At 35.8% G+C, this 25,711-nt stretch overlaps 1 protein-coding gene across 3 annotated transcripts in view; it reads right to left on the bottom strand.

Moving 5' to 3' along the window:
* Nucleotides 1-25,711, bottom strand: part of psme4a (proteasome activator subunit 4a) — a 167,890-nt gene that overhangs the window by 70,267 nt on the left and 71,912 nt on the right. For all 3 annotated transcript variants that reach the window (XR_007933556.1, XM_051919347.1, XM_028821016.2), the window contains 10 exons: nt 18,385-18,459; nt 15,378-15,500; nt 13,945-14,037; nt 10,281-10,546; nt 9,456-9,642; nt 9,170-9,259; nt 8,845-8,909; nt 8,129-8,279; nt 5,921-6,019; nt 5,713-5,782 (listed from right to left, as the gene is read on the bottom strand). Coding sequence is in view for 2 of the 3 variants with exons in the window: in XM_051919347.1 (XP_051775307.1) it covers nt 5,713-5,782; nt 5,921-6,019; nt 8,129-8,279; nt 8,845-8,909; nt 9,170-9,259; nt 9,456-9,642; nt 10,281-10,546; nt 13,945-14,037; nt 15,378-15,500; nt 18,385-18,459 (1,219 nt within the window). In the remaining variant the exon portion in view is untranslated. The remainder of the gene's footprint in view (nt 1-5,712; nt 5,783-5,920; nt 6,020-8,128; nt 8,280-8,844; nt 8,910-9,169; nt 9,260-9,455; nt 9,643-10,280; nt 10,547-13,944; nt 14,038-15,377; nt 15,501-18,384; nt 18,460-25,711) is intronic.

Genomic DNA, 25,711 nt, shown 5'->3' with positions numbered 1-25,711 from the left:
ATTTTAAATCACCTGTAGCTCGCAAACCGTTTCACCTATTGACTTGAAATTTGGTACACATATACTATGTGACGTCTACTATCCTCTTTCGGGGTGATGATTTTATTACTCTTTTTATTTTTACTTTATTTTATTGTAGAATCAACTCTCAACAGCGCGCAGCAGGGCGGCTGTGCGGCGCATGCATACGGGCTCCGTTCTCATTCCCTACCACCTTCGCTAATCATTCCTGAGGCAGACTGAAGACTTAAGTGCCAGATTAAGTGAAAAATTTAAGAAAACGTACTAAGTAATTACAACACAAAAACTAACTTAATCAGTTTTAACGCGAAAAGATGCTGACGAAAGGAGAAGCAGCAGGCCGCTAGGGTGGAGTAAAGAAGAGCTGCTCAGGAAGTAGCAAGCACATCAACCTCTGAGCAAACAAATGCTAAATATACAGAGAAAGAGTATGAAAACTAGGAATGATCAAGTCAAATGTATTCACTGCACGTTATCGTGCAGTGTGCCGTTACTGGTATATTATATTATATATTTTCACCAAACTTAGTTTTCTAATTTCTATATTATTCCCAGAACACTGAATTTGGGAAATAACAGTTCACTTAATTAGCCCAGGAGTCCAATTAAAAACAGAAACTGGTTGGAACAAAAACCTGTAGCCACAGGGGGGGCCACAGGACCGAATTTGGGAAGCACTGGCTTAAAGGCATGCGTAATTATTCAGAAGCCAAAAATGCAAACCAAAGCAATTACTACTCAGTCACACTATTAAAGGAAACACAGATAGGCACAAGTAGGTTGAAGTAGTAAACAGAGAAAAACAGGAACAGAGTACACATGGTGTAGAAAACTGTATGGTACTAGTTAATGGTAAGAAGTGTGTTATACAAAATATGCACCTTGCATTTTGATTTAGTACTTTCATATGATATTTGAAAACCAGTTTAAAAACTAATTTGGGCCCTATTGAAAAAATATCTACCACAGAATATTCGTAGAAACCCATCAATTCAACGTGTTTAATAAGAATCAATGTTAACACAGGGACTAAAGAAACATGTCAGATTTGTGCTGTTATTCCCTCAGCAATACAAATTAAAATAGACAGGTTTGTGAATATTAATTTTTTGCATAATTTTTTTATAACTAAATACAGTGCATCCAGAAAGTATTCATAGTGCATCACTTTTTCCACATTTTGTTATGTTACAGCCTTATTCCAAAATGGATTAAATTCATTTTTTTCCTCAGAATTCTACACACAACACCTCATAATGACAACGTGAAAAAAGTTTACTTGAGGTTTTTGCAAATTTATTAAAAATAAAAAAACTGAGAAATAACATGTACAGAAGTATTCACAGCCTTTTGCTTAATACTTTGTCGATGCACCTTTGGCAGCAATTACAGCCTCAAGTCTTGTTGAATATGATGCCACAAGCTTGGCACACCCATCCTTGGCCAGTTTAGCCCATTCCTCTTTGCAGCACCTCTCAAGCTCCATCAGGTTGGATGGGAAGCGTCGGTGCACAGCCATTTTAAGATCTCTCCAGAGATGTTCAATCGGATTCAAGTCTGGACTCTGGGTGGGTCACTCAAGGACATTCACAGAGTTGTCCTGAAGCCACTCCTTTGATATCTTGGCTGTGTGCTTAGGGTCATTGTCCTGCTGAAAGATGAACCGTCGCCCCAGTCTGAGGTCAAGAGCACTCTGGAGCAGGTTTTCATCCCGGATGTCTCTGTACATTGCAGCAGTCATCTTTACCTTTATCCTGACTAGTCTCCCAGTTCCTGCCACTGAAAAACATCCCCACAGCATGATGCTGCCACCACCATGTTTCACTGTAGGGATGGTGCCAGGTTTCCTCCAAACGTGACGCCTGGCATTCACACTGAAGAGTTCAATCTTTGTCTCATCAGACCAGAGAATTTTCTTTCTTATGGTCTGAGAGTCCTTCAGGTGCCTTTTGGAAAACTCCAGGCGGGCTGCCATGTGCCTTTTACTAAGAAGTGGCTTCCGTTTGGCCACTCTGCCATACAGGCCTGATTGGTGGATTGCTGCAGAGATGGTTGTCCTTCTGGAAGGTTCTCCTCTCTCCACAGAGGACCTCTGGAGCTCTGACAGAGTGACCATCGGGTTCTTGGTCACCTCCCTGACTAAGGCCCTTCTCCCCTGATCGCTCAGTTTAGATGGCCGGCCAGCTCTAGGAAGAGTCCTGGTGGTTTCGAACTTCTTCCACTTACGGATGATGGAGGCCACTGTGCTCATTGGGACCTTCAAAGCAGCAGACATTTTTCTGTAACCTTCCACAGATTTGTGCCTCGACACAATCCTGTCTCAGAGGTCTACAGACAATTCCTTTGACTTCATGCTTGGATTGTACTCCGACATGAACTGTCAACTGTGGGACCTTATATAGACAGGTGTGTGCCTTTCCAAATCATGTCCAGTCAACTGAATTTACCACAGGTGGACTCCAATTAAGCTGCAGAAACATCTCAAGGATGATCAGGGGAAACAGGATGTACCTGAGCTCAATTTCGAGCTTCATGGCAAAGGCTGTGAATACTTATGTACATGTGCTTTCTCAATTTTTTTATTTTGAATAAATTTGCAAAAACCTCAGGTAAACTTTTTTCACGTTGTCATTATGGGGTGTTGTGTGTAGAATTCTGAGGAAAAAAATGAATTTAATCCATTTTGGAATAAGGCTGTAACATAACAAAATGTAGAAAAAGTGATGTGCTGTGAATACTTTCCGGATGCACTGTAACTTAAAGGTAGATAATATGAAGGCTTTGCATTTAGTGCTAAAGGTTTTATTGTCTTTATCGATCAGTTTTAGTCTCCCTGGATTCTGTTCAGAATTTTGTGGAGATTACAAAATCTAATCAACTAATACAAGCATTTTAAAAATCCAAACCAACTCCATGGAGTCCTTTGAAATATTTAAGAAATCCCAATATCTTTCAAAATGACAAGCTGCTACATTTTACCTTTTCAAATGTTTTTCTGCACAAGACTTGCTTTTTCCCCCCAACAAAAGCTGTGATCAGGCCAGTTTTTAAACAACAGAACTCAGAACTCCTTGCATTGCCTAGTACAGAATCATTATAACACTATTTTACACCCAGAAGATTTACTTGGCACACCTCTCAAGAACAATGACACTTGTTTTGACTAAAGCAAGGAAACAAGCAAGTAATATGTACAAAGGCAATTAAACATGTAGTTCACAGCAATACCACAGTTTAAATCTTTAAATATAGCAATGAAAAAATTCTTCAAGTTTTGACTTAAATATTACTCTCAGATGGGGTCCAGAAGCAGAACACATGCTTATGTTACTCAGTACCTGGTTAGTTTTTACTGCTTTTCTAAAAAGGGAGTCTAAATGAGCCAGCCTCCTATACCAATGTGGAAAGCAATGTAACTCACAAGGATCAGGGAAGAAGGTACACACAACGTTCTATGCCAGCTGCCAAAACAAAACAGCTGATGGCACATCTGTGGCAGATAATCCAAACATTGTTGCTGTAGTGATTCCACAGAAGAGCCACATATGTCTAGGGTCACTGCATAATGCTCAATTAAACCTTCTCTCTAAGCTAATGGAGGAAACAAATGAGAGCTCAGAGCAAATCTTATTATAAATGTACATTTTACCCGATTACCCGATGACAGAGCGCATCTCTCCATAACATACAAAAACAGATGGCTTTGTTAATTTCCCACTAAGGTGGGTGAAAAATATGAATTAAACTTGGAGAATTTAAACATTGGAAAAAAATCCCCCCTTGTATGGCACATATATAATCTATCTCTGTTTCACTTGCTACAGCAGATGGTGGCACTAAAAAAAAAAAAAAAAAAAAGATAAAACCTCTTCCCTACATTCCACACAAGCTTCTTCTCATCCATCCAGGCAGTAATGGCATATTGTATAACACACACTTCTCTCACTCCATTTCATCCACCATGGCTCAGGAAGAAGCATAGAATGCTCCTTCTAAACCAATACTCTGTCTCACTCATCAGGGTAAATAGTGGTGTAAGATACTGTAAGATAAGCTCCTCTGATATTCACAACACATTCTCACTCACCACATGCATCTTTCAGCTGTGATTTTTTTGTGAAACAGAGCCCTGTTCCAATTTCACGCATACCGCACATATACAAAGTGATATGTCTTCTACTTCCTTTTGCTTGAGTCTCCCATAAAATAACATGTCTGTAACATGGATGCACTGTATTTAAAACTACTGATGTAAGTTAAGGTATTTTCCAGGGACACTTCACTATAACCAACTCCTGATTATGTGCAATTACTAAGAAGATATCTTTCATTTAAAAATGATGATACTCCATGTTAAGGTTATCAAGTGAAGGTTTTGAACAGTTTCCTCCCTTAAGTCCACCTTTTTCTAACTAAAGGTAAGGTAAGGTAATCATGGCAATTATTATTTCAGGCATTAAATCTATACAAAATGTAGAAAATGAATAATGAACACAGAGGATGCAAGACAATGCCAAATTAAACCATGGGCATCTTCTATGTATGTTGCATACAACACAGCCCTCATGTATTTTTCATCTGAAATCATAAACCATAACAGCAATGTTCTTTTAAATTTCTCTTAAACAGGATAAATCAGCTTATTTCTCAGGAATAATCATGAGGAAGGAAATTATGACGACAGATAGCTGTAAAAGACAAACTCATTTTAAAATATATTGTTTCCCTCCAGCTTCCATCCTGTTTCTGTGCCAGTTTTTCAACAACATCTGAACCATTCCTACTTTTCTTTCAAGCAGCCTTGTCCACTATTTTGCCTTTCCTGCAGCAGCCCTTTACATTCTAGGTCTCCTTTCTATCCTAATTCTAGCTCTTCAAAGTATACTGGTCCCTGTCAGTACCCTTACATCTATACTAGTACTGTATCTGAAATGATAACATGCTGCCCTCACCTTCCTGGAGTGTTGCTTTGGCCCTGCTCCAGCCATGCACCAACCCATTATTGAATGTAATCCCCAAATCCACCAGGCACAGTTTAAAATTGCTATCTGACCTACTGACAAAAATGGAAATGTTCTATGTAGCATACAGTATGATCGAGATAATGAATATTACAATATAATAGTTAAATAAATAACAGTAATATAATGCAGAAGCAGCCTTTAGGGAGTTCTGCTCATCCTAAAATGATTTTTTCTGTGCAAACTCTACTGAAGGAAATACCTCTGGTGACACAGTAGCTAAACAAAAGCAAATGTAAATCATTTTGGTACATTTTCTAAAGTATAGCACCTATTACTATGCAGTCTGCACCGCTGATAAATATAAAAGAAAAGAGGCTTTCTAGGAGGGAGCTTATATGGTCTGGTGCACTACTTCTGCTGGCAGTCAAAAAAGCTTCTTCTGATAGGGAAATGGGCAGCTGTTTTTCTGGGAGTTAGGGCAAGTATGAGTTTAAAGTTATCTATAAAAAACTCTACTGGACAGAGTCTTTAGCTCAGGCAAAAGTATACAGAAGAAACATAATGCAACAAAACAAATGCAGTAAGAGTGCAAAATGTAAAAAGAATGTCATTCTGTAGTTTAGATGTGAAGGAACTCCTCTGCGTCTTTCATAATGATATAACCAGGTAAGCAACTCCTCTGCGTCTTTCATAATGATATAACCAGGTAAGCAAAATAAACACTTACTGACAGTGAGATGAGTTATTGCATTGTAACAATGTGGCACAAACAGCTTCAAAGATTCTTCAGGGTGACACTGAAACAGAATACAGTGTTTCATCTACTTCATTAAAACAAGTCAAGTTACATCTTTTACTCAGATCTATCTCCCATTCCAACAATGTATTGACACATTATTTACAGAAATAACCAACAAAATAACTAGTTTGCTTACCTTAGCAGCTGCACGACACATGTCAGCTACCATTCTCCCAGCAACTCGGGTTTCAAAGATATTTGTAGTGGCAAAGTTAAACACTTTTTCCAGTGCCACCTAAATAAAAATGAAAGAAAGTCTTGTAAGCGAAATGAAGGGTGCAACTTTAATGGGAACAAGAACAAAAATAACTTTTTTTTTGACAACAAATAAAAAAATAAAACCATACAATTAGGCTGTAAAATCAATAATTTCAGTTCAATACAGGACATTACATTAATATAATGTGCCTTAGCTTGGATTGCTAGGATAACTTGCATTAGTGCATATCTACTTTAGTAATCATACAAGGGAGACTTTGTGATTTGTACAAATAAAACTAAACTGGATGTTGATTTTTATAATCTTTTTTTAAGTGATTAACTGTTAAAAACAAAAATAAACAGAAACCATATAAAATAATTAAGCAAAGTTTAAAACCAAACTCCATTTTATGAAAACAAAACCTACAGTACATCTCTGTCATAAAAATTCAACTCATTCACATTAAGAAGCTCAGACCACAGAACACATATACAACAGTGCCATGTCAAGTTAAATGAGTAATGAAAAAAAAATTAATTATGAGGCAAGGTTTACCAAGCGTATTATTTCAAATCTCTGTATTTAATGGTAAAATGCAACTGGAATTAGGGGTAGTGGTCTGTGAGTATCTCATGTGAAATAGGAGGATTGCCCAAGGCTTGGAGATGCTATACAGTATGTTTAGGTAAATGTTTAGGTAAATAGATATGTATTTTTCTCTCTTTGGTGAGATGAATTTGGAATTTTTAAAATTTCTGCAGCTGTATCACTGCCAAACTCAAAAGGTTTGCTTGACTTAGTAAACCACTTAATTTCAGCTCACTTAAGTGAAAAAAAAGTTCAAATGAGAGCATGCTAAGACATCATCATCACATATTTTAACAGCCATTTCCCAAGTGAACCCAAGTTGGCTGGTTGTCGCCATCCCAAATACTTTTTGCCACTCTCCATAGTCTTGGACATCTACTGGGGCGAGACCCAGTCTTTTCATTTCACTCAATACCACCTTCAACTATGAATTATTTGGCCTCACCCCCACCTCCATTTTATAGCAAGTCTTCACTGAATCCTTCCCTCTTTATGCCCCACATACCAAAACACCTTAGTCTGTTTTTCCTAAGCACATCATCTATCGCCTCCCACATCAAGTCTCTTAACCTGGCATTCATCTTTTTCTTATTCCAGGACCTTCCACATGTCCATTTGGTCATTCTCATCTTTGTTCTTTCTATCTTCTGTTTCATATATTATACTTTCTTTCATTGGCCATGTTTTATTCCCAGCTCCCTGAATTTCTTCCATTCACATTTCAAGTTTGTTATCACTTCTGCATCTACACCTCTATCTACAATGGCACCTACACAGCAGAACTTTTAAAAAAAACTCCAGTGCCATTATAGAATTTATACTTCCAATGTCAACATTCTATACCTGTATCAAACACTTTCTGTAAGCAAAGTCTCACTCACCACCTGTTGTATGTGTTTTATTATGCTTTCATATGCTAACGATCAAACTAAGTTCTATGAAAAAGTATTTGAGTCCATTAGGATTTACTAGATCCTTGAAACTTTGACACAGTGAAAACTGCTAAGTAATTATTCTATTTAAATTATATTAATTATGTAAATATAATATCAATTATCAAAAATGGTATTAGTCAGCCTTATCCTACATCTAACAACATGCCTGAAGACCGTCAGAAAATGTAAATCAGTGTAGTAAGCTAAAATCTTTTAAGGACTGACCAAACACAAGGGAACCAATAATTTATGCTTAAAATTGGATGATGAAAAATCTTGTTTATAGGATAAATTAAACAAAATACATAAATGTAGTGTTCTTTATGTATATAAACACCTGACAATATTTTTACATGCAGTATCTCTAAGAGGAATAACACTTCTACAAGATTCAAGACAACAACATTCATGTTTAAGCAAAGCTGTGCAGAACTAAGCATTAAATTAATGTAAATGGTTACCTTTTGCAACAACTATAACTTTCTGTCTCATCCGTTGTTTAACTCAAAAAGATCTGTATGGACTTTGAAAACCTACTTCAACCACGCTCTACTTTTAGACTTTGCCATCACCACAGGTAACAGTATTTTAGGATAAATTAATTGACTAACCCGTATACCTTGAAAATGTCTTTGGAGCACTGCGTCAAGATAGTGCTAAAGGTGGAAGACAGCCCAAGTTCTACTAGACTCTCTAAGTGAGTCATCTTTTCAGTCTCTGTCTCTTCTCTTGTCTGTTCAAGGGTACTACTTTCAATTAGTGCAAAACATCTGTCAAAATAAAACATATTCATTGCTTATACTAATTCTTGTCTTGTCTCTCACCCTACTTTTAGTGATAACATACCATCGTTGTCTGTTAAAAAGTTAATCAATCATTTTCACATAATAAAAAAAACAATTTTTGGCAAAATGTAGACAGCCTAATGCTCTAAACTATCTAATGAAATTAATAAAACGTTTGGTGTGTAATTTACACCTAGTTGTTCTAGAACTATTTTTTTTATTTCTGAAAAGAAAATATTAGCTGATCATTAATAACAGGCACACAATCTATATGAGATAAAATGAAAATACTTTAAATAGTGCATATGGTGCCAACAAAATTACATCTATTCCTAGATAATTTAGCTGCCTAAAGCTGAGGAAAGAACTAAGAACGTATTTTTCCTTAACACAGTTAAAATTATTTGTTAGCTATATCCCAGAGGATGTTTTTCCCCATAGTTTGGCAAACACTGACTTCTTATATTTTTTGCTGAGAACTGGCAATGGAGAAATTATTTACATTTCTAGTACATGATAATATATTAACTATAAAAGACCATATTGATACCTGTCCATAAACTGCAAAACAAAGTCCTCAAATTCCGCAGTGGCTGAGCACAGCTCTCTTTCCACCTGCATTTATACAAAACAGGTTTCACATCAATTTTCTGATTCTAGTATGGTGTACTTTTCCTTTACTTGATAAGCATATCAGACATACAAAAGACATCAAACAGAAATGAAACATTTTAATAGTTTTCAAGTGCATTTATTTTGTGCACACTAAAATGATAAATGCATAAATATTTAATGTAAACAAAGAAGAGCAACACTTTCAATGTTTGTATTAAATTACACAGACAAATATCAATAAAATGAATTATGTAACTTACTTCACTGAGGTCATCTCTTTCAAGTATGGCTGATGAACAATCTACCAAAGGCACAAGAGTTGCAAAAGTTGCAATGAATTGGAATGTTATCTAAATAAAAAGAAAGCAGTATTAAATATTTTAAAAAGAAATGTTATCAGAAGAGAACCAGTGTACCCTAAAAGGAACTATAACATGAGCCAAATTACATTTTTTAATGGAAACTTTTTTTATTTGAAAACAGATAGATAGATAGATAGATACTTTATTAATCCCAAGGGATTAACAGTACAAAAATAAAATATACCATGCATTTGCTGAAGTCATTTGGATCGACACCAGGAAGAGCTCTCATCAGTAATGGCAGCATATGTGTGGGACCTTCAGGGAATCTTTTGCTTCCAGAAACCAGGCTGCGAGCCACTCCTATCACACAGCTGAGAGTGGCTGTAAGCTGATGAGGTTCTATCAGGGTTTCCAAAGCAGGGTAGGTTCTGTCGTACACACACAGTTAAAATTCAGACACTAATTTAGATTTACTTCAATCAAATTTTACTTCAACCTGATATTCCTTATAAACCATCAATTTGAATTATATGATGTGTACAGAAGACAAGAATTATTAGGCTTTGACTTATGATGATGGAGGGTAGTATCTATAATGACTAGTTGTTTTAAGACAAATGAGGTGGCACAGGGCAGCACTGCTGCCTCACACATCTAGCATCATGGGTTCAAATCCCAGTCCCATTGACCTCCATGCCCAAGTGGAGCTTTGCTCCAGGTATTGTTTTTCCACTCCCACACTCCAAGGATAGGATAAAGGCCAATTCTAAATTTGTTTAGTACAGTACAATTATGAGTGTGGGTGTTAATCATTTGTAGGCCTTGTGACTGAATAGTACTCCATCCAGGGTTGGCTATTGCCTTGCATCACTATCAGATTAGGCTCCAGCCCCCAGCAATCTTGAACTGCACTGAGCTAGTTTGAGACTATTAGGTTATGTTATATTTTAGTAAAAATTATAATTTATGAAACAATTTAATGAAAGAAGCACTAATTCCAATCTGTAAACATTTTTAAAAAAACTAAAATACACAACATTAGCAAAGCTCAACTAAAAAGACTCACTTTTCTAAAACTGGAGGTATGACAAGCTCTGGCCTCATTAGAGCTAGGTTTTGCAATGCATGAGCTGCTTCCAAACTTCCTGTTTTGCTGAACATTGCTAACAGAACAGGCTGTTTCATACATTCCACAAAATCTGTAATGTCCTGTTCTGTCAGCTTATGGCTATCTGGGACAGGTGTTAGCCAAGATGGTTTCTTGAATCGTTCTCGGTGAAGTCTCCATACTATACTAGCAGGCAGCCTTTGCAACAGTTTCATCAGCTTCATCTGTTTAAAAAAAAAAAGAAAAAGCATTTTATAAAGAGAGTATAATATCTACTAAAAGTTTTTTTTATTTCGTGTACAATTATATTTACAGTATAGTTGAAAACAATATTCTATCCAAAATTTTTCTTTTCAGTTATAGCAAAAAATATTATATATTTAATGAAATTATTCTTTCATTAAATATTCTTACTTTGACTGCCAGGTGATAAAATTAAGGCCAAAATTTGCAGCTTGCTAATATTAGTCTGTTTTACTATTTTCCAACAAATGTACTAATTACCATGTCAGGAAATCTTGAGATAAAACACAGTTTTTCTAGTTTGTCATTATTATGAATTGTTTTTCATTCTGCGCTACCTGGTACAATATGATCTAATTTGGCATGAAAGTGGTTGGTCTCAGTTCTATTTGGATAAAATAAAAATAAAGGTGCAGCCAAATAATCTGCTCCAAAAGCCAACAAATACAGTATAATACCCAGATATCATTGATTACTAATTAAGTGTTGCATTTGGTTAGAACATCCTTTTAAACTTGTTTTTGTTTTCCAATAAAACTATTAAATAGCGTTACATAATACTGAATAAATTGTTATGACTTAAACTACTTTTCTTACATTTAGGGGGTCAGTCATTGAAGATGCTGATCCCTTTTCAATTCTCTTCTGCTGTTCTACTACTTCTTTCAACAATAAAACCTAACTCTTTTTCTAAACAATGACATGTTATGAAGTATTAATGTTTTTATTGACATGGTGATGAGGAAGTGAAGTCCTTGTAGTACATGTTTTAATACATTATGAAAACGAAGAAACATGAAGAGACAAAGGAAAAATTTAACTTTTCTAGGTTCAACATTTTTATGCAGATGATATACTGTAACATTCAGGTAAAAGGTCCTCACTCCTCCTCACATGTGCTGTAGTGCTTTGGATGAGGAAAAATTATTGCAAGACTAGAAAATCTCCTTGAATGAAAGGATTAAAGTCTACATGGAAAATAACACTGGCAGCAAGGTTTTACTCCTTGTTTTATATGTTGAAACATCTTTTAAATGTACATAATTTAATACAGAGCTGAAACTGAATAATCAAATACCCTGACAAATGATCAAATTAATTAGATTGTACAAAAGATATCCACTTGATTATATACAGCAAAAACCATATTAATTACATATTATGCATTTTAGGAGCTAGATAACACAAGAGCCTCGGAAAACAATGAATAAGAGAGACTTTAAACAATGAACAACAAAAAACATCCTTTGACAGCACAAATCTTATGTCCCTCGAATTTAATTTAAAGGTTGTTTTTTTTAAATGTGCAGTAATCAAAATAAACTGACACAAAAAAAAAATGTAACTGTATAAAACATTAGAAAACATCGTCCATAAACAGCAAGCAACATATGGTTCTGCTTATTAAAGAGTGTACTTTCAAAATTCATATCCATGTGCTTCTTCTGGATTATCATGCAAGAGGCAATTGTGTTAGCTACATTATTGTCCTTTTTATATCCTTTTGGAATTAGACAAATATATAAAATAAAGGGGGTCAAAAGAAATTTGGGTTTTAGACCATGAAAAGCTGACTGAATTAGAACTATTGAATTAAAACAATGCTGCTGCTTAATATGCTACATACACAAGTACAACATATTATCAATATGGAAAGTTTATGGAATGGTTACTTTTCCATCTTGCTTTTAGCTATGTATAGAACTTGAAAGAACACACTTTAGTTTTTTTTTGTGCTTTTTAGATATTTAATCTTCAAAGCTATGAAGTTGCCAGCATCGGTACATTTTACATGTTGCTCCTACTGGTGCCATGTAAATTGTATGGGGAAGTTTCTGCTTGTTATTTTAGTACTGTAGTCTGTGAAAGCTTGAGTACTTCTTGACCAGATATAAGAAACAATAGTGTGTATGGTAATAGTCAGTGCCAGTTCAGTGATTTAAAAGAAACATACAGTGCTCAGCCACATCTGGTTTAACAGCTGATAGTTAAATTAATTGCATTTATAAACTGTTAATTCTATTAATGGAGGTTTACCTCCTTGTTTTTTGCAAAATACCATTATAAAAAATTATTCTGGTAAAAGTGTGCAATATTTGAAATGACAAAATTATCATACTATCATCTAATATAGGGTTTGGAGTCGATATACTACTGCCTTGGCAAATATTATTTCAGAGATTCATGTTGTCAAACCACACATGGTTCCTGTTTAATTTGATTATGAGAATGTCTACAACAACAATGTATTCTTTCTTCATTTTTAGCTATTTATGAACTATGACTGCCTATTTCAGTGATAAATCAAAAGTTGCAACTTATAGATACAGTGGAACCTCGGTTCACGACCATAATTCGTTCCAAAACTCTGGTCGTAAACCGATTTGGTCGTGAACCGAAGCAATTTCCCCCATAGGATTGTATGTAAATACAATTAATCCGTTCCAGACCATACGAACTGTATGTAAATATATGTATTTTTTTTTAAGTTTTTAAGCACAAATATAGTTAATTAAACCATAGAATGCACAGCGTAATTGTAAACTAAATGTAAAAACATTGAATAACACTGAGAAAACCTTGAACAACAGAGAAAACTAACACTGCAATAGTTTGCGCTATAGCACTAACAACCGCTGGCTAAAAACACTTTTTTTAATGAGGTTTAAGCACAGTGAAAAAAAATGAACATTTGAAAAAATCCGCAATTTAATAAACCACCAAGAAAAGTAACATTGCAACAAGCCCAGTGCATTCTTTAACTGCTTTCCTACCTTAAGCGTCCAGCCCCCTCTCTCTTGCGCTGCCTGTGTGTGAGCCCGTCTGTCTCTCTCTCACGAGCTGCCTGTCTGTCTCTCTCTCGCACTGCCTGTGTGTGTGCGCGGCTCTCTCTCGCACTGCCTGTGTGTGTGCGTCTGTCTCTCTCTCACGCTGCCTGTGTGTGGGCGCGTCTCTCTCTCGTGCGCTGCCTCTGTGTGTGTCCTGCTCTCTCGCTCTCTCTCTCTCTCGCTCGCTGCACAGGAAATGCACAGGGAGAGACTGAACATGTACAAACCGAAAGGGAAACTGGCTTGTTCGTATACCGAGTGTGTGGTCATGAACCAAGGCAAAAGTTTGGCAAACTTTTTGGTCGTAAACCGTTTTGTACGTGTACCGAGACATTCGTGAACCGAGGTTCCACTGTATTATAGAATTAAATCTATGCAACAACGAAACAGGGCAGTACAGCGGACAGCATTGTTGGTTCACAGTGCCACAGACTGAGGTTCTAATTCTTAAGACAGTCACTGTCAGGGTAGTTTCCACAATTCCACTTACTAGAACATCAGTCTTTTGATTCTGGTGATTACACATGTAATTATTAATGCATTATACCTACCAGCCATCTACCGTTATTGGATGGATGGTAAAAAGAGGTAATGCTGTTAAACAAGCCACTCAGCTTTCTTTGTGCTTGCTTGCTAGGTCCTCCCTAGAAAAGAAAAAAAATTATAAGCATGCAATGACTCTAGAACATGCATAGTCACTTATTTCCTTGAATTCAAATGTGTCTATAAATCATGAGCTACAAACCTTTATGGGCTTTAATCTGCCACTCTCCATGGTGATCCCGAAACAATATCTTTTCTTATATGCTCATATAAAACTTTGTTTTAATTAATGTAGTACTACAATTCCTACACTTGGTGTCAGAGTATCCCTGCAGCTGCTAACTATATTAACCAATGTCCTGCTCAGTGTCCAGTTTCTGGCTGTAATTAAATTCTATGCTTTTTTGTAACTTAATTACAGTATTGCAAATTGTAAAGGCTACTACAGATATAGCTTAAATTTACTGCAGATTTTCTTTTTTTTTTGTTTGTTATACAGTAGGTTTCAATATCATTCTACTGTTGACATTTTACTTCTGTGAAATCACATGTTGCAATTCAATGATTTACAGCAATTTTTTCTTTAAGATATTATACTAACTTGTTTCATTGTTTCAAAGAAAAATAATCTGTAAAAGAGTATACAAAACCAAATTGATGTATTGACAAACTCATTGCCTTTTCTAAAAGACAAAATAATAAAAAAGTAAATGTGATTCAATAATTCAACTTAAAATTATTTACAAACTGTCTTTCATAAAATTAATACCTCATATCTGCATTTGGCTTACACATTCTTTCAATTATAACATAATAAATAATAAAAAAAAAACAATTTTATAAAAAAAAATATTTGTTTATATCTGCATTGCATTATTTAATACATGGTATATGATAAGAGTTGCATACATGTTAATGGCATTTCTGAAATTAAGTGAGATCAGTAAGGCTAGGTTCACATTTAAGGTTCCCAGCAGTTCTCCAGCAACTGCATATTGCCCTGTTCATATCACTATTGAGGATCACAGTGTGGTTTAAAATGATATGACATGCTGCATATTTCAGTGCATTGGCACAAGGAAGGAGCCCATATATAAAATGGTAGCTAGACACATCCCGAATAACACATGAAAGACATATAAATACATGCGTGTTAAACCATCATATGCACTGATTCTGGCAAAAAACATAATTTTCAGAATATGCGTAGGTGTGACTCTAGCCTTATATTATTATTTCATAAAATGCTTCATGCAATTTGGACAACTCCGGCATTTAAATAAAGTGTAAGATGTTAAAAAAACCATTGCTAAATGTATTTCAAATTCTGTTTTATCATCTTTAGAATAAACTGTTTCCAGAGAAACCACCTTTAAGCATGTTTTCAAACTACTGAATGCATATTAATAAAAACAGACTAGAATGAAAGAAGTATACAAACCAGCATTGAGGAGATCCATATTACTACATGGCCTATATCATAGGCATTGGTTAAATATCTTGGAACTAAAACTTGGCTGCTTCCAACTGGAAGATTCAGGCTTCTGAGTATTCTGGTAAATATCTGGTTTGAAGGAGAGGAACAAAAATAAAATTTCTGGCAAAACACACTTTTATACTCTTCCTTGCTCTTAAATTTAACTACCAACAAAGCCATATTCTTAAGAACAGTGAAAATAATAAAAATAACATTTTTTGAAAATTAAACAACTGTTACTTTACAGGTAACATCACAAATGTGCAAGTTGGAGTTCTTGTGTGTACTAATTTCAAATTATTTAGTTGTGTGAAATATTGTTGAAATTCTTAAACACTCTGTTGCATCTCAATGTCTACATCAGCAGTTCTCAAACTGGGGTCCGCGGTCCCGAAGCGGTTTCGATGGGACTGTGAGAAATGATTGCATATTTATACTATTTATATTTTTATAAGTTCTGAACTTGAGAAGCTAAAAAGCATGTTTCCCCGTCAAACGATACTGTAAGGAGGCGAATAGCGGAGATGTCTGATAACATACTGTCGCAGTTGGTGTCAAAGATTCAGAATTCAATTTTCAACTTCTTTGCGATCCAGCTTGATGAAACGGCGGATGTCGCCAACTTAGCACAACTCTGCGTCTACATACGATATGTATATGACAAACACCTGGAAGATGATTTTTTTGTTCTGTGAAACTGTCAGCACCAGAACAACTGCAAAAGAAATATTTGATAAAGTGGACAGATTCTTTGAGGCGCATGGTATCAAATGGGAATATGTCATTGGCGTGTGTACTGACAGCGCTCCAACAATGCTTGGTTGCTGTTCTGGGTTTCAAACTTTGGTTAAGTAAAAATCCCCAGATATTATTGGTACACACTATTCATCCATCCATCCCGCTATATCCTATCTACAGGGTCACAGAGGTCTGCTGGAGCCAATCCTAGCCAACACAGGGCACAAGGCAGGAAACAAATCCCAGGCAGGACGCCAGCCCACCGCGGTGTACTATTCATCGCCAAGCCTTAATGGTGAAAACCATGCCTGATGAGTTGAAAAATGTTCTCAATCAAGTGGTTACAGCTGTAAACTTCATCAAATCTAATGCACTTAACTCTCGTTTGTTTTCTGAGTTATGCAAAGAAAGCGATTCAGAATTTGAAACACTCTTGTTGCACTCACATGTGAGGTGGCATTCCAAAGGGAAAGTTTTAAAGAGAGTTTTCATACTACGTGAAGAAATGCAGCACTTTTTGCAAAATGCCAAACCAGACATGCACACAAAATTCTCTGATGTCCATTTTCTTATATCCCTGTCATTTTTGGTCGACATATTTGAATCTGTGAATTCCATCAACCTGGCGCTGCAAGGAAAAGACATCACAGTGCTCCATTGTCACGAAAAACTGACAGCTTTCAAAATGAAGCTCGAACTATGGCATGGAAAGTTAGAGAATAAGAACTTTGCCCCATCTCCACAGCTGAACATATATATTGATGAAAATGAGCTTAACGTCGATGACGATATCCTTGAGGTGATGAAACAGCATGTATCAATTCTTAGCGAAGAAATTTCGCACTATTTTCCTGACCTACGAGAATTTGAAAAATACGAACGATTTATCAATAACCCGTTTGTACTCTCCATTAGTGACCTGCCTTTGGAGGTCAATTTAATTCAAGAATAGTTTATTGATTTGATAAATGATGGGAGTGCAAAACATGTTTTCCGTGAAATGTGTTGTAGTGATTTTTGGATTGAAATGGCACAGTCCTATCCTGATGCTGCAAAGATGGCTCTAAGAGTGCTGATTCCATTCACAACCATCTATGAGTGTGAGACGGCTTTTTCCACACTACTTATTATCAAAACAAAATCTTGAAACAGATTAGACGCGACAAATGATATGAGAGTTGCACTGGCCAAAACAAAGCCAAACACAGAAGAACTGTTTAAGGCAAAGCAGATGCATCCATCCCATTAAAATTTTAACTTAAATTTAATAACTAAGATGTACGTAATATTTTCTGAATAAATAATTGTTTGTCAAAAAATGTTTTATTCACGGCAGCCTGTACCTATGCAGAGCCGCGCAGTGGGTATGTGGCACCCTTGTGCAAAGTATTTGGCGCCCCCAATTTTTGCAAATAATACTGATTTTTTAATTTTAAATAAAAGGATCCGTGAGCCATCGAACAATTTTTAAAGGGACCGCCACGCAAGAAATTCTAAAGAAGTTTGAGAACCGCTGGTATACATCATTTCAAACTTCACCTCCTTGAGCAGGGGAAAGGTGATATACAAATAAAGTTATTATTATTATTAATCTTAGAAAACACATCTTCACGTTGTACAGTGGACTAAATTATAATAAGAAAAGTATTGCAATATCTTGTGTTCATGTACAATATTTTAATAAAACATAAGGTACAGGATCTTATAAAATGCTACATTTGAAGAGAAAAATATGGTACTTTTTTATTATCGTGGCTCAAATCGATGGGGCTGCCGCCCCCAGTTACTTAATTTTTGGATTTTAATTTATTAGACTGGCCTATCCCAACCACAAATATTAACGTTAAAGTTAGTGGGGGTGGAGCATAGTTACCTATAGGTCCCTAATGTTAATGTCTCCTTTAGGTGCCTAATCTTAAAAACGATAATACAACTTGTGTCACGATAACAGAAAAGTACCACAAATATAAATTAAAAAGGTACTTTCCCCATAAGAGAAAACAGACCAGGTGGGAACAATTGCTAGTGGGAAATTGGTGGGAGTAGTGTCAGTTAGCAGACTAATTCATAATCTTAATAAGCATTTATCCAGGGTCCAGGGTTGCATGGTCTGGAGCTTATTCTAGCAATAATGAATGCAAAGCAGGAAGCAACATTTGAAAGTCTTTATGTAAACATAAATTATGCTAAAAAACATACTATTGCATTTTAATGTTAGAAACTTATTACTTACTTTTGGAATATATGGATCCCAGTCTATGTATCCTATAGTATCACTGGCCAACCGTGCAAAAAGGTTAACCAAATTCTAAAGGAAAATAAGGAATAAACATATACTAAGTTAGCATTTGTATATTAATTATTTAATGCAACCCCTAAACACCTTTAAATATAAACTGTTTAAAGAAATACTATGCTTTTTTAAAGGCTTTATGAAAATCATAAAAGATAAAAAATTGATCTACTCTGCTAAATACATAAACACGCTGTGTCCATATGTATAAAATAACAACTATCATGAACCACATCATATAAAAATAGTGAATTTTACTGAATTAATGTCTTAGACATATTTATTTCAAAAACCTCAATAATTACAAATGTAGCCATATGATTATAACAAAATTACTGCTATTCAGAAAGATCACAATGCTTTACAAAAAGCAGATCAATGGCAAATGAAATTAAATGTTACAAAGAAGGGATGAAATGCATGTAAGACAACCGTTTCAGATTTTCATATAAAATTAAAGGAAAAGAATTAATACCTGTCATTACAGTAGCTAAGTAGACTATTAGGGATGGGGATAAAATGCAGATTTTATTTTTCCAGTGTTCTCTTCTTACGCAAGCAGTCGCACAACTAGAAAATTTTCACTTAAAATATGTGCTATCTTAATCATTCACCCTAAGGTTAGTAATTGTAAAGTATTGCTATGTGTAGAAAGCACAGTGAAATTACTACTTGTGTGTCCAACCAACATGCAACACATTATTCACAAGACTGGCTTTCCCAATCTCAGCTGTGAAGTCTTTACTAGAACCTTAAAAATAAATATTTTATGCATTTTGCTTTTTGACTTACACGGTTTATGCTAAATTTTGTTACACAAATTAATACAAAACAACTCTGTAGCAGAATTTGAGGTAAAACAAAATTCATATTATACAAAGCTTGAATTTAACTAATTGTTTCAAGAAAAACAGTCTGTTAAGCACAAGAACATTTCAATACATGATAAAGAATGGAAATTATCTAAGCAATAAGCACAATTTACTTGCTGACCTAATGGCAAGAACTAGCTGAAGTTTAGGGAATATGGCATTAAACGCACCATGTCATTTGACAAGTCATAGCCAACAAATAGGAGTTACATTTTTCTTGCTCATATACAAAAATAACCCAAAATTGGATATTTTATTGTTTTTCCTATTATGTTTTGTATTAATGGATAATTGTATCTAAGTAGTAAGGATGCTCCAATCAGGTTTTCTAAGGCTGATACAGATTACTGATTTCATGTTAATTGATCAACCAATTTCAATACGGATTCCATTTTTTTTCCCCCTTTATCCCTTAAAAACAAACTTTTTACACTAAGCTCCTGGATTACCAGACACATAGAAGCCTTATGTCCTATATTAAAGCGTATTTTTATAATTAAACTATAGACACAGGTGTTAACTTTCATTTTTTATTAACAAAATGAAACTCTGGTAGGCTTATTGTTCAGTAACCATTACAATACAAAAATGAAATTTCTTAAATATGTACAAAAATATGTATCCATAATACATTTGGCATAAAAGAAAATTAAATGCTTTTCATTAATTACAACCTGTCATATTGTTTATTTTTTTCTGTAATATACCTATCTGAAACAAGGCTTAAATTAAAAAGTACTATGTTACTACCCCATCTGAAGTACTACTTGGACAATATTATAAGAAAACCACAATTAACAAATTACCCATAAAAGTATAGGCCTTTTATTTAGAGAAACTGCACAAAAATTAAATTGTCAGTGAGTACAGTGGTGTCCAACACAATCTAAAGGCAATTGGAAACTAGAAGGAACTCTGATAGGCAGAGTTCTGGTAGACCCAAAAAACTGAGGTGTTCTAAAACTTTTTGACTGGTAGTGTGTGTGTGTGTGTATATATATATATATATATATATATATATATATATATATATATATAATATATATTATATTCAGTGCCCTCCACAATTATTGGCACCCCTGGTTAAGATGTGAACTTAAGCTTCTAATAAATTGTTTTTTTGCCCAAAAAATAAAGGCTCACAACACAAAAAAAGAGAAAAATCCAACCTTTAATTGAAGTACGTTTATTTATTGGGGAAAAAAAATCCACATTAAGAAATACATTTTTTACATGAAATAATGTGTGCCACAATTATTGGCACCCTTCCTGTTAATATTTCGTACAACCCCCTTTTGCCAACAAGATGGCACTTAATCTTCTCCTATAACATTTCACAAGGTTGGAGAATATAGAGACAGGTATTTTTGACTATTCCCCTTTGCAACAGTCTTTCTAGATCGTCCAGAGTCCTGGGTCCTTTCTTATGCACTCTCCTCTTCAGCTCACCCCACAGGCTTTCAATGGGTTGAGGTCTGGGGACTGAGATGGCCATGGAAGGAGCTTGATTTGTGTTTTCTGAGCCATGTGTAGATTTTGCCATATGTTTAGGGTCATTAGGGTCATAGGACTCTGTGTCACGTCATATTTATACCCCAGGGACACAGGGAGTCATTAATTACTAATTAAAAGTTACAATTTAATCTGATCAACTTTAAAAACTAAACTAGAAATTACAAAAATGCTTCAATCACATTTATTTTATAGGAATTGTTAAGGGTGCCAATAATTATGGCACACATGATTTCATGTAAAAAATTTATTTCTTAATGTGGGATTTTGTTCCTAAATGAATAAATGCTCTTCAATTAAAGGTTGGATTTTTCTTTTTTTCGTGTTGTGAGCCTATATTTTTTGGGGAAAAAAATAATTTATTAGAAGCTTAAGAACACATCTTAACCAGGGGTGCCAAAAATTGTGGAGGGTGCTGTATATATAATATATTTTATATATATATATATATATATATATATATATATATATATGTATTGCGGTGGACAGCCGAGACGCCCCTTTGTCACTAGATCTGGGGAAGCAGCCATGGGAGCCACACTACGTTCTTTGGAACCTATGTTGGCAGCCCCCTGGGTTACGTGAGGGTGACTTTCATGAACACCGGAGCTCATCTTGGTTGGGCTCCGTGGCCTCTGCCATGGGGAGCTGCATAGAGCTGCACAGCTTAACGAGCCCATCTGGGCGGGAGCGTAGCCACACCCAGAAGTGCAGCCAGAAGTAGGTCAATGAGCACCTGCAGCACTTCCGGGCAGGATTATAAGAGGAGCCTGTAGCTACTACTCAGGGTGCCAGAGTTGGGAGGAGGAGGACGAAGCTGCCCTGGCAGAAGTAGAGGAGAAAGAGTGTGTTTTGGGTTGATTTTTCTTTGTATTTTGGGACTGTGTTGTGCTTGTGGGGTTCATGGGGAAGATGTGTTTTTGTTTGTTTTACAAGTGCCTCCATTGTCAGTCTGTGTCTAGTTGGTGCCATCCAAGCGGCAATCTCACAATATATATATAATATTTTTTTATATAGTGATATCAATTTCTAACACAAAGTCTTGTACCACTGCACATAAGTACCAATGTCTTGGAGGATCCAGAGACATTTCATTCAATAATGAATAAACAAAAATCGCAAAGAGAGCCGCTGAATCCACAAAATAAATATAGGATGTTTATGGTAGATAAAAAATAAAATTGCTTACTTATCTTATATATAATATAATAGATAGCCTATAATCATCAAAATATAATCTCAGAATATGTACAAGTTAGTGTAAAAACGATGGGAAAAGTGAAGCCTTTTTAAAGGTTTTTGACAGATTAATTTTTGTTTTGTGGTGTAGTAAGTTATTACATGCAGAATTTTTGACGACAAAAAGAAAAGTCAATTAAATTAATATTATTATTAGGTTGATTTAATTCTATTACCACTACAACACTGTTACAGTAAGAATAATGCAAGATGAAAATATAGTTAACAAAAACAAACATTAAACGACAAACAAATAATACTATGGATTTTTCATGATAAAACTGTTGGTTGCTTTTACGGAGCACACCAGAAACGTTTTGAGTGTCAACTGGATGATAACAAACATATTAGACTGCAAGATTGTTGCAGTCTGCTTATATATATATATATATATATATATAAATAAACAGGGGGGTCCTCGGGTTACAACGTCTCGAGTTTACAACGCTCACTCCCATAAAAAGGAATAAAGGTAAGGATTTTTTCTGTTACTACAGTACAGTGTACAGTACAGTATATTTATGTCCTTATTCTTTTTCTGTGGCTTAGTTGTGCTTTTATGTTCAAGATTATGATTTTGCAAATGTGTTAGGATAGGTAAGTGACTAGGGTGAGTTTCGACTTCGGGTTACATCACTGTTGTAGGAATGGAACTGTGTCGTAACCCGAGGACACCCTATATATATATATATATATATATATATATATATATATATATATATATATATATATACACACACACACACACACACTAGCTGAAGTTCCCCAATGTTGCTCGGGAGGAAAATAAAGTGTGTGTGTTTTTTTTTTATTGTTTGAGAGAGATATAATTAAAAAAAAAACACACAACTTTAAAAATAAAAATAAATATGAGTCGGTTCTTGAAACCCGAAAAATCGATCATAAAATCAGACCCCGACTTATACACCCGTTCAAAAATGCAACACTTAATTTATTTTACATCTTCTTGCCTCCTCCAGTCACACAACAGTTCCTCGGCCAGTTCCTCATTGAATTTTGTGGCAGCATCACTGTTACCAATTTCTTTTGCTACTTCAATGACTTTTAATTTAAAACCAGCTTCATATTTCCTTCTGATCAAATGCTCCATCGTAGATAAGAGATGCTCTTACCATAAAGGTGTATGAGGGTATGAGATACAAAAAACACAAAGGAGTGCAAACGTCTCTTGGGAATAGTTCGGGTATTAAATACCATGTGGTCATGTAGGCACATACAAAACAAAGGCCATGTGCTTCTTGTTTCCTCTCTCAGGTGGGCGTTAGCATATCATAATCTCTTGGACCAATAGCGTGAGTTTTCCGCTTTCGACTTGTACAACAGACAGTATCAAATACCAGAAATTATACGATAAAATCAACTCCCAACTTATCGGCGGGTATATACGATAATAAAAACAAAAACACAACTTTAAAAATAAAAATAAATTAACAAACAATGAAGACTCACTAATGTGTTTGTCCTGCAATCTTGTATGTATGAAACAGGACAAACTTTAAAAATCAATAGACGTTGGCACTGTATCTGATCGTGTTCAGCTCTGATGGGAGAGTGTCCCCCGCATGGAGAGAAAAGCACATGCCCGTGATATCTCTGGCAATCAGCAGCTACCCTCTAAAACACACATGGCTCTGCTCTCACTCTCAAAAATGACAAACGTTACTCCTTAACAATCTGTAGATGATAAATGTCTGTTGAACAAACAGGTATCGCTAGCTAAGCGGAGGCGAGATGCACTCCAACACGTGGTAAGACATAGAGAGACTCGAACAGAGGCTGGCGAGTGAATAAGGAAGACCTTGCCCCACTGCTCTCAGCCCACAGCCACTTTGTTGGATTTGCACAAATACATTGTTCCGCAAGCGAACTATGGTACTTAACGCTATGAGAGAAGTCGCAAAATCAACTGGAAAGTTCAAGAAAATTATAGAAAACAACCAGATCTAAATCCGTTAATTCCCTCGTGAAAAGCGGACAGACATACAGACAGAACACGCTTGGACCATGCAATTTTTAAAACCGTTTCTTAGCGAGCACCTATGGGCCAAGGGTAACTTACATTCCAAATTTCAAGTCCCAATTCCTCATGGTCCAGGAGATTTCGTGATAAGTGTGTCAGTGGGATTTGGCTTTTATATTATATATATATATATATATATATATATATATATATATATATATATATATATATATACACACACAGTACTGTGTAAAAGTTTTAGGCAGGTGTGAAAAAATGCTGTAAACAAAGAATGCTTTCAAAAATGGAAGTGTTAATCATTTATTTTCATCAATCAACAAAATGCAGTGAATGAACAAAAGAGAAATCTAAATCAAATCAATATTTGGTGTGACCACCCTTTGCCTTCAAAACAGCATCAATTCTTCTAGGTACACTTGCACACAGTTTTTGAAGGAACTCGGCTGGTAGGTTGTTCCAAACATCTTGGAGAACTAACCACAGATCTTCTGTGGATGTAGGCTTCCTCACATCCTTCTGTCTCTTCATGTAATCCCAGACACACTCGATGATGTTGAGATCAGGGCTCTGTGGGGGCCATACTATCACTTCCAGGACTTCTTGTTCTTCTTTACGCTGAAGATAGTTCTTAATGACTTTGGCTGTATGTTTGGGGTCGTTGTCCTGCTGCAGAATAAATTTGGGGCCAATCATACACCTCCCTTATGGTATTTCATGATGGATAAGTATCTGCCTGTATTTCTCAGCATTGAGAACACCATTAATCCTGACCAAATCTCCAACTCCATTTGCAGAAATGCAGCCCTAAACGTTCAAGGAACCTCCACCATGCTTCACTGTTGCCTGCAGACACTCATTATTGTACCGCACTCGAGCCCTTCGACGAACAAACTGCCTTCTGCTACAGCCAAATATTTCAAATTTTGACTCATCAGTCCAGAGCACCTGCTGCCATTTTTCTGCACCCCAGTTCCTTTGTTTTTGTGCATACTTGAGTCGCCTGGCCTTGTTTCCATGTCGGAGGTATGGCTTTTTGGCTGCAACTCTTCCATGAAGACCACTTCTGGCCAGACTTCTCCGGACAGTAGATGGGTGTACCTGGGTCCCACTGGTTTCTGCCAGTTCTGAGCTGATGGCACTGCTGGACATCTTCCGATTTCGAAGGGTAATAAGCTTGATGTGTCTGTCATCTGCTGCACTAAGTTTCCTTGGCCAACCACTGCGTCTATGATCCTCAACGTTGACCGTTTCTTTGTGCTTCTTCAAAAGAGCTTGAACAGTACATCTTGAAACCCCAGTCTGCTTTGAAATCTTTGTCTGGGAGAGACCTTGCTGATGCAGTATAACTACCTTGTGTCTTGTTGCTGTGCTCAATCTTGCCATGACATGAAACTGTCTTCCACAACCTCACCTTGGTAGCAGAGTTTGGCTGTTCCTCACCCAGTTTTAAGCCTCCTAGACAGCTGTTTCTGTTTCAGTTAATGACTGTGTTTCAACCTACGTGTGACACTGATGATCATTAGCACCTGTTTGGTATAATTGGTTGATCATACACCTGACTATAATCCTACAAAATCCCTGACTTTGTGCAAGTGTACCTATACGAATTGATGCTGGTTTGAAGGCAAAAGGTAGTAACACC

Source organism: Erpetoichthys calabaricus, chromosome 15 (assembly GCF_900747795.2).
Source record: "Erpetoichthys calabaricus chromosome 15, fErpCal1.3, whole genome shotgun sequence".
Classification (NCBI taxonomy): Eukaryota; Metazoa; Chordata; class Cladistia; order Polypteriformes; family Polypteridae; genus Erpetoichthys; species Erpetoichthys calabaricus.
The sequence above is the reverse complement of the archived record's forward strand: the minus strand, read 5'-3'. Positions and strand labels throughout refer to the sequence as shown.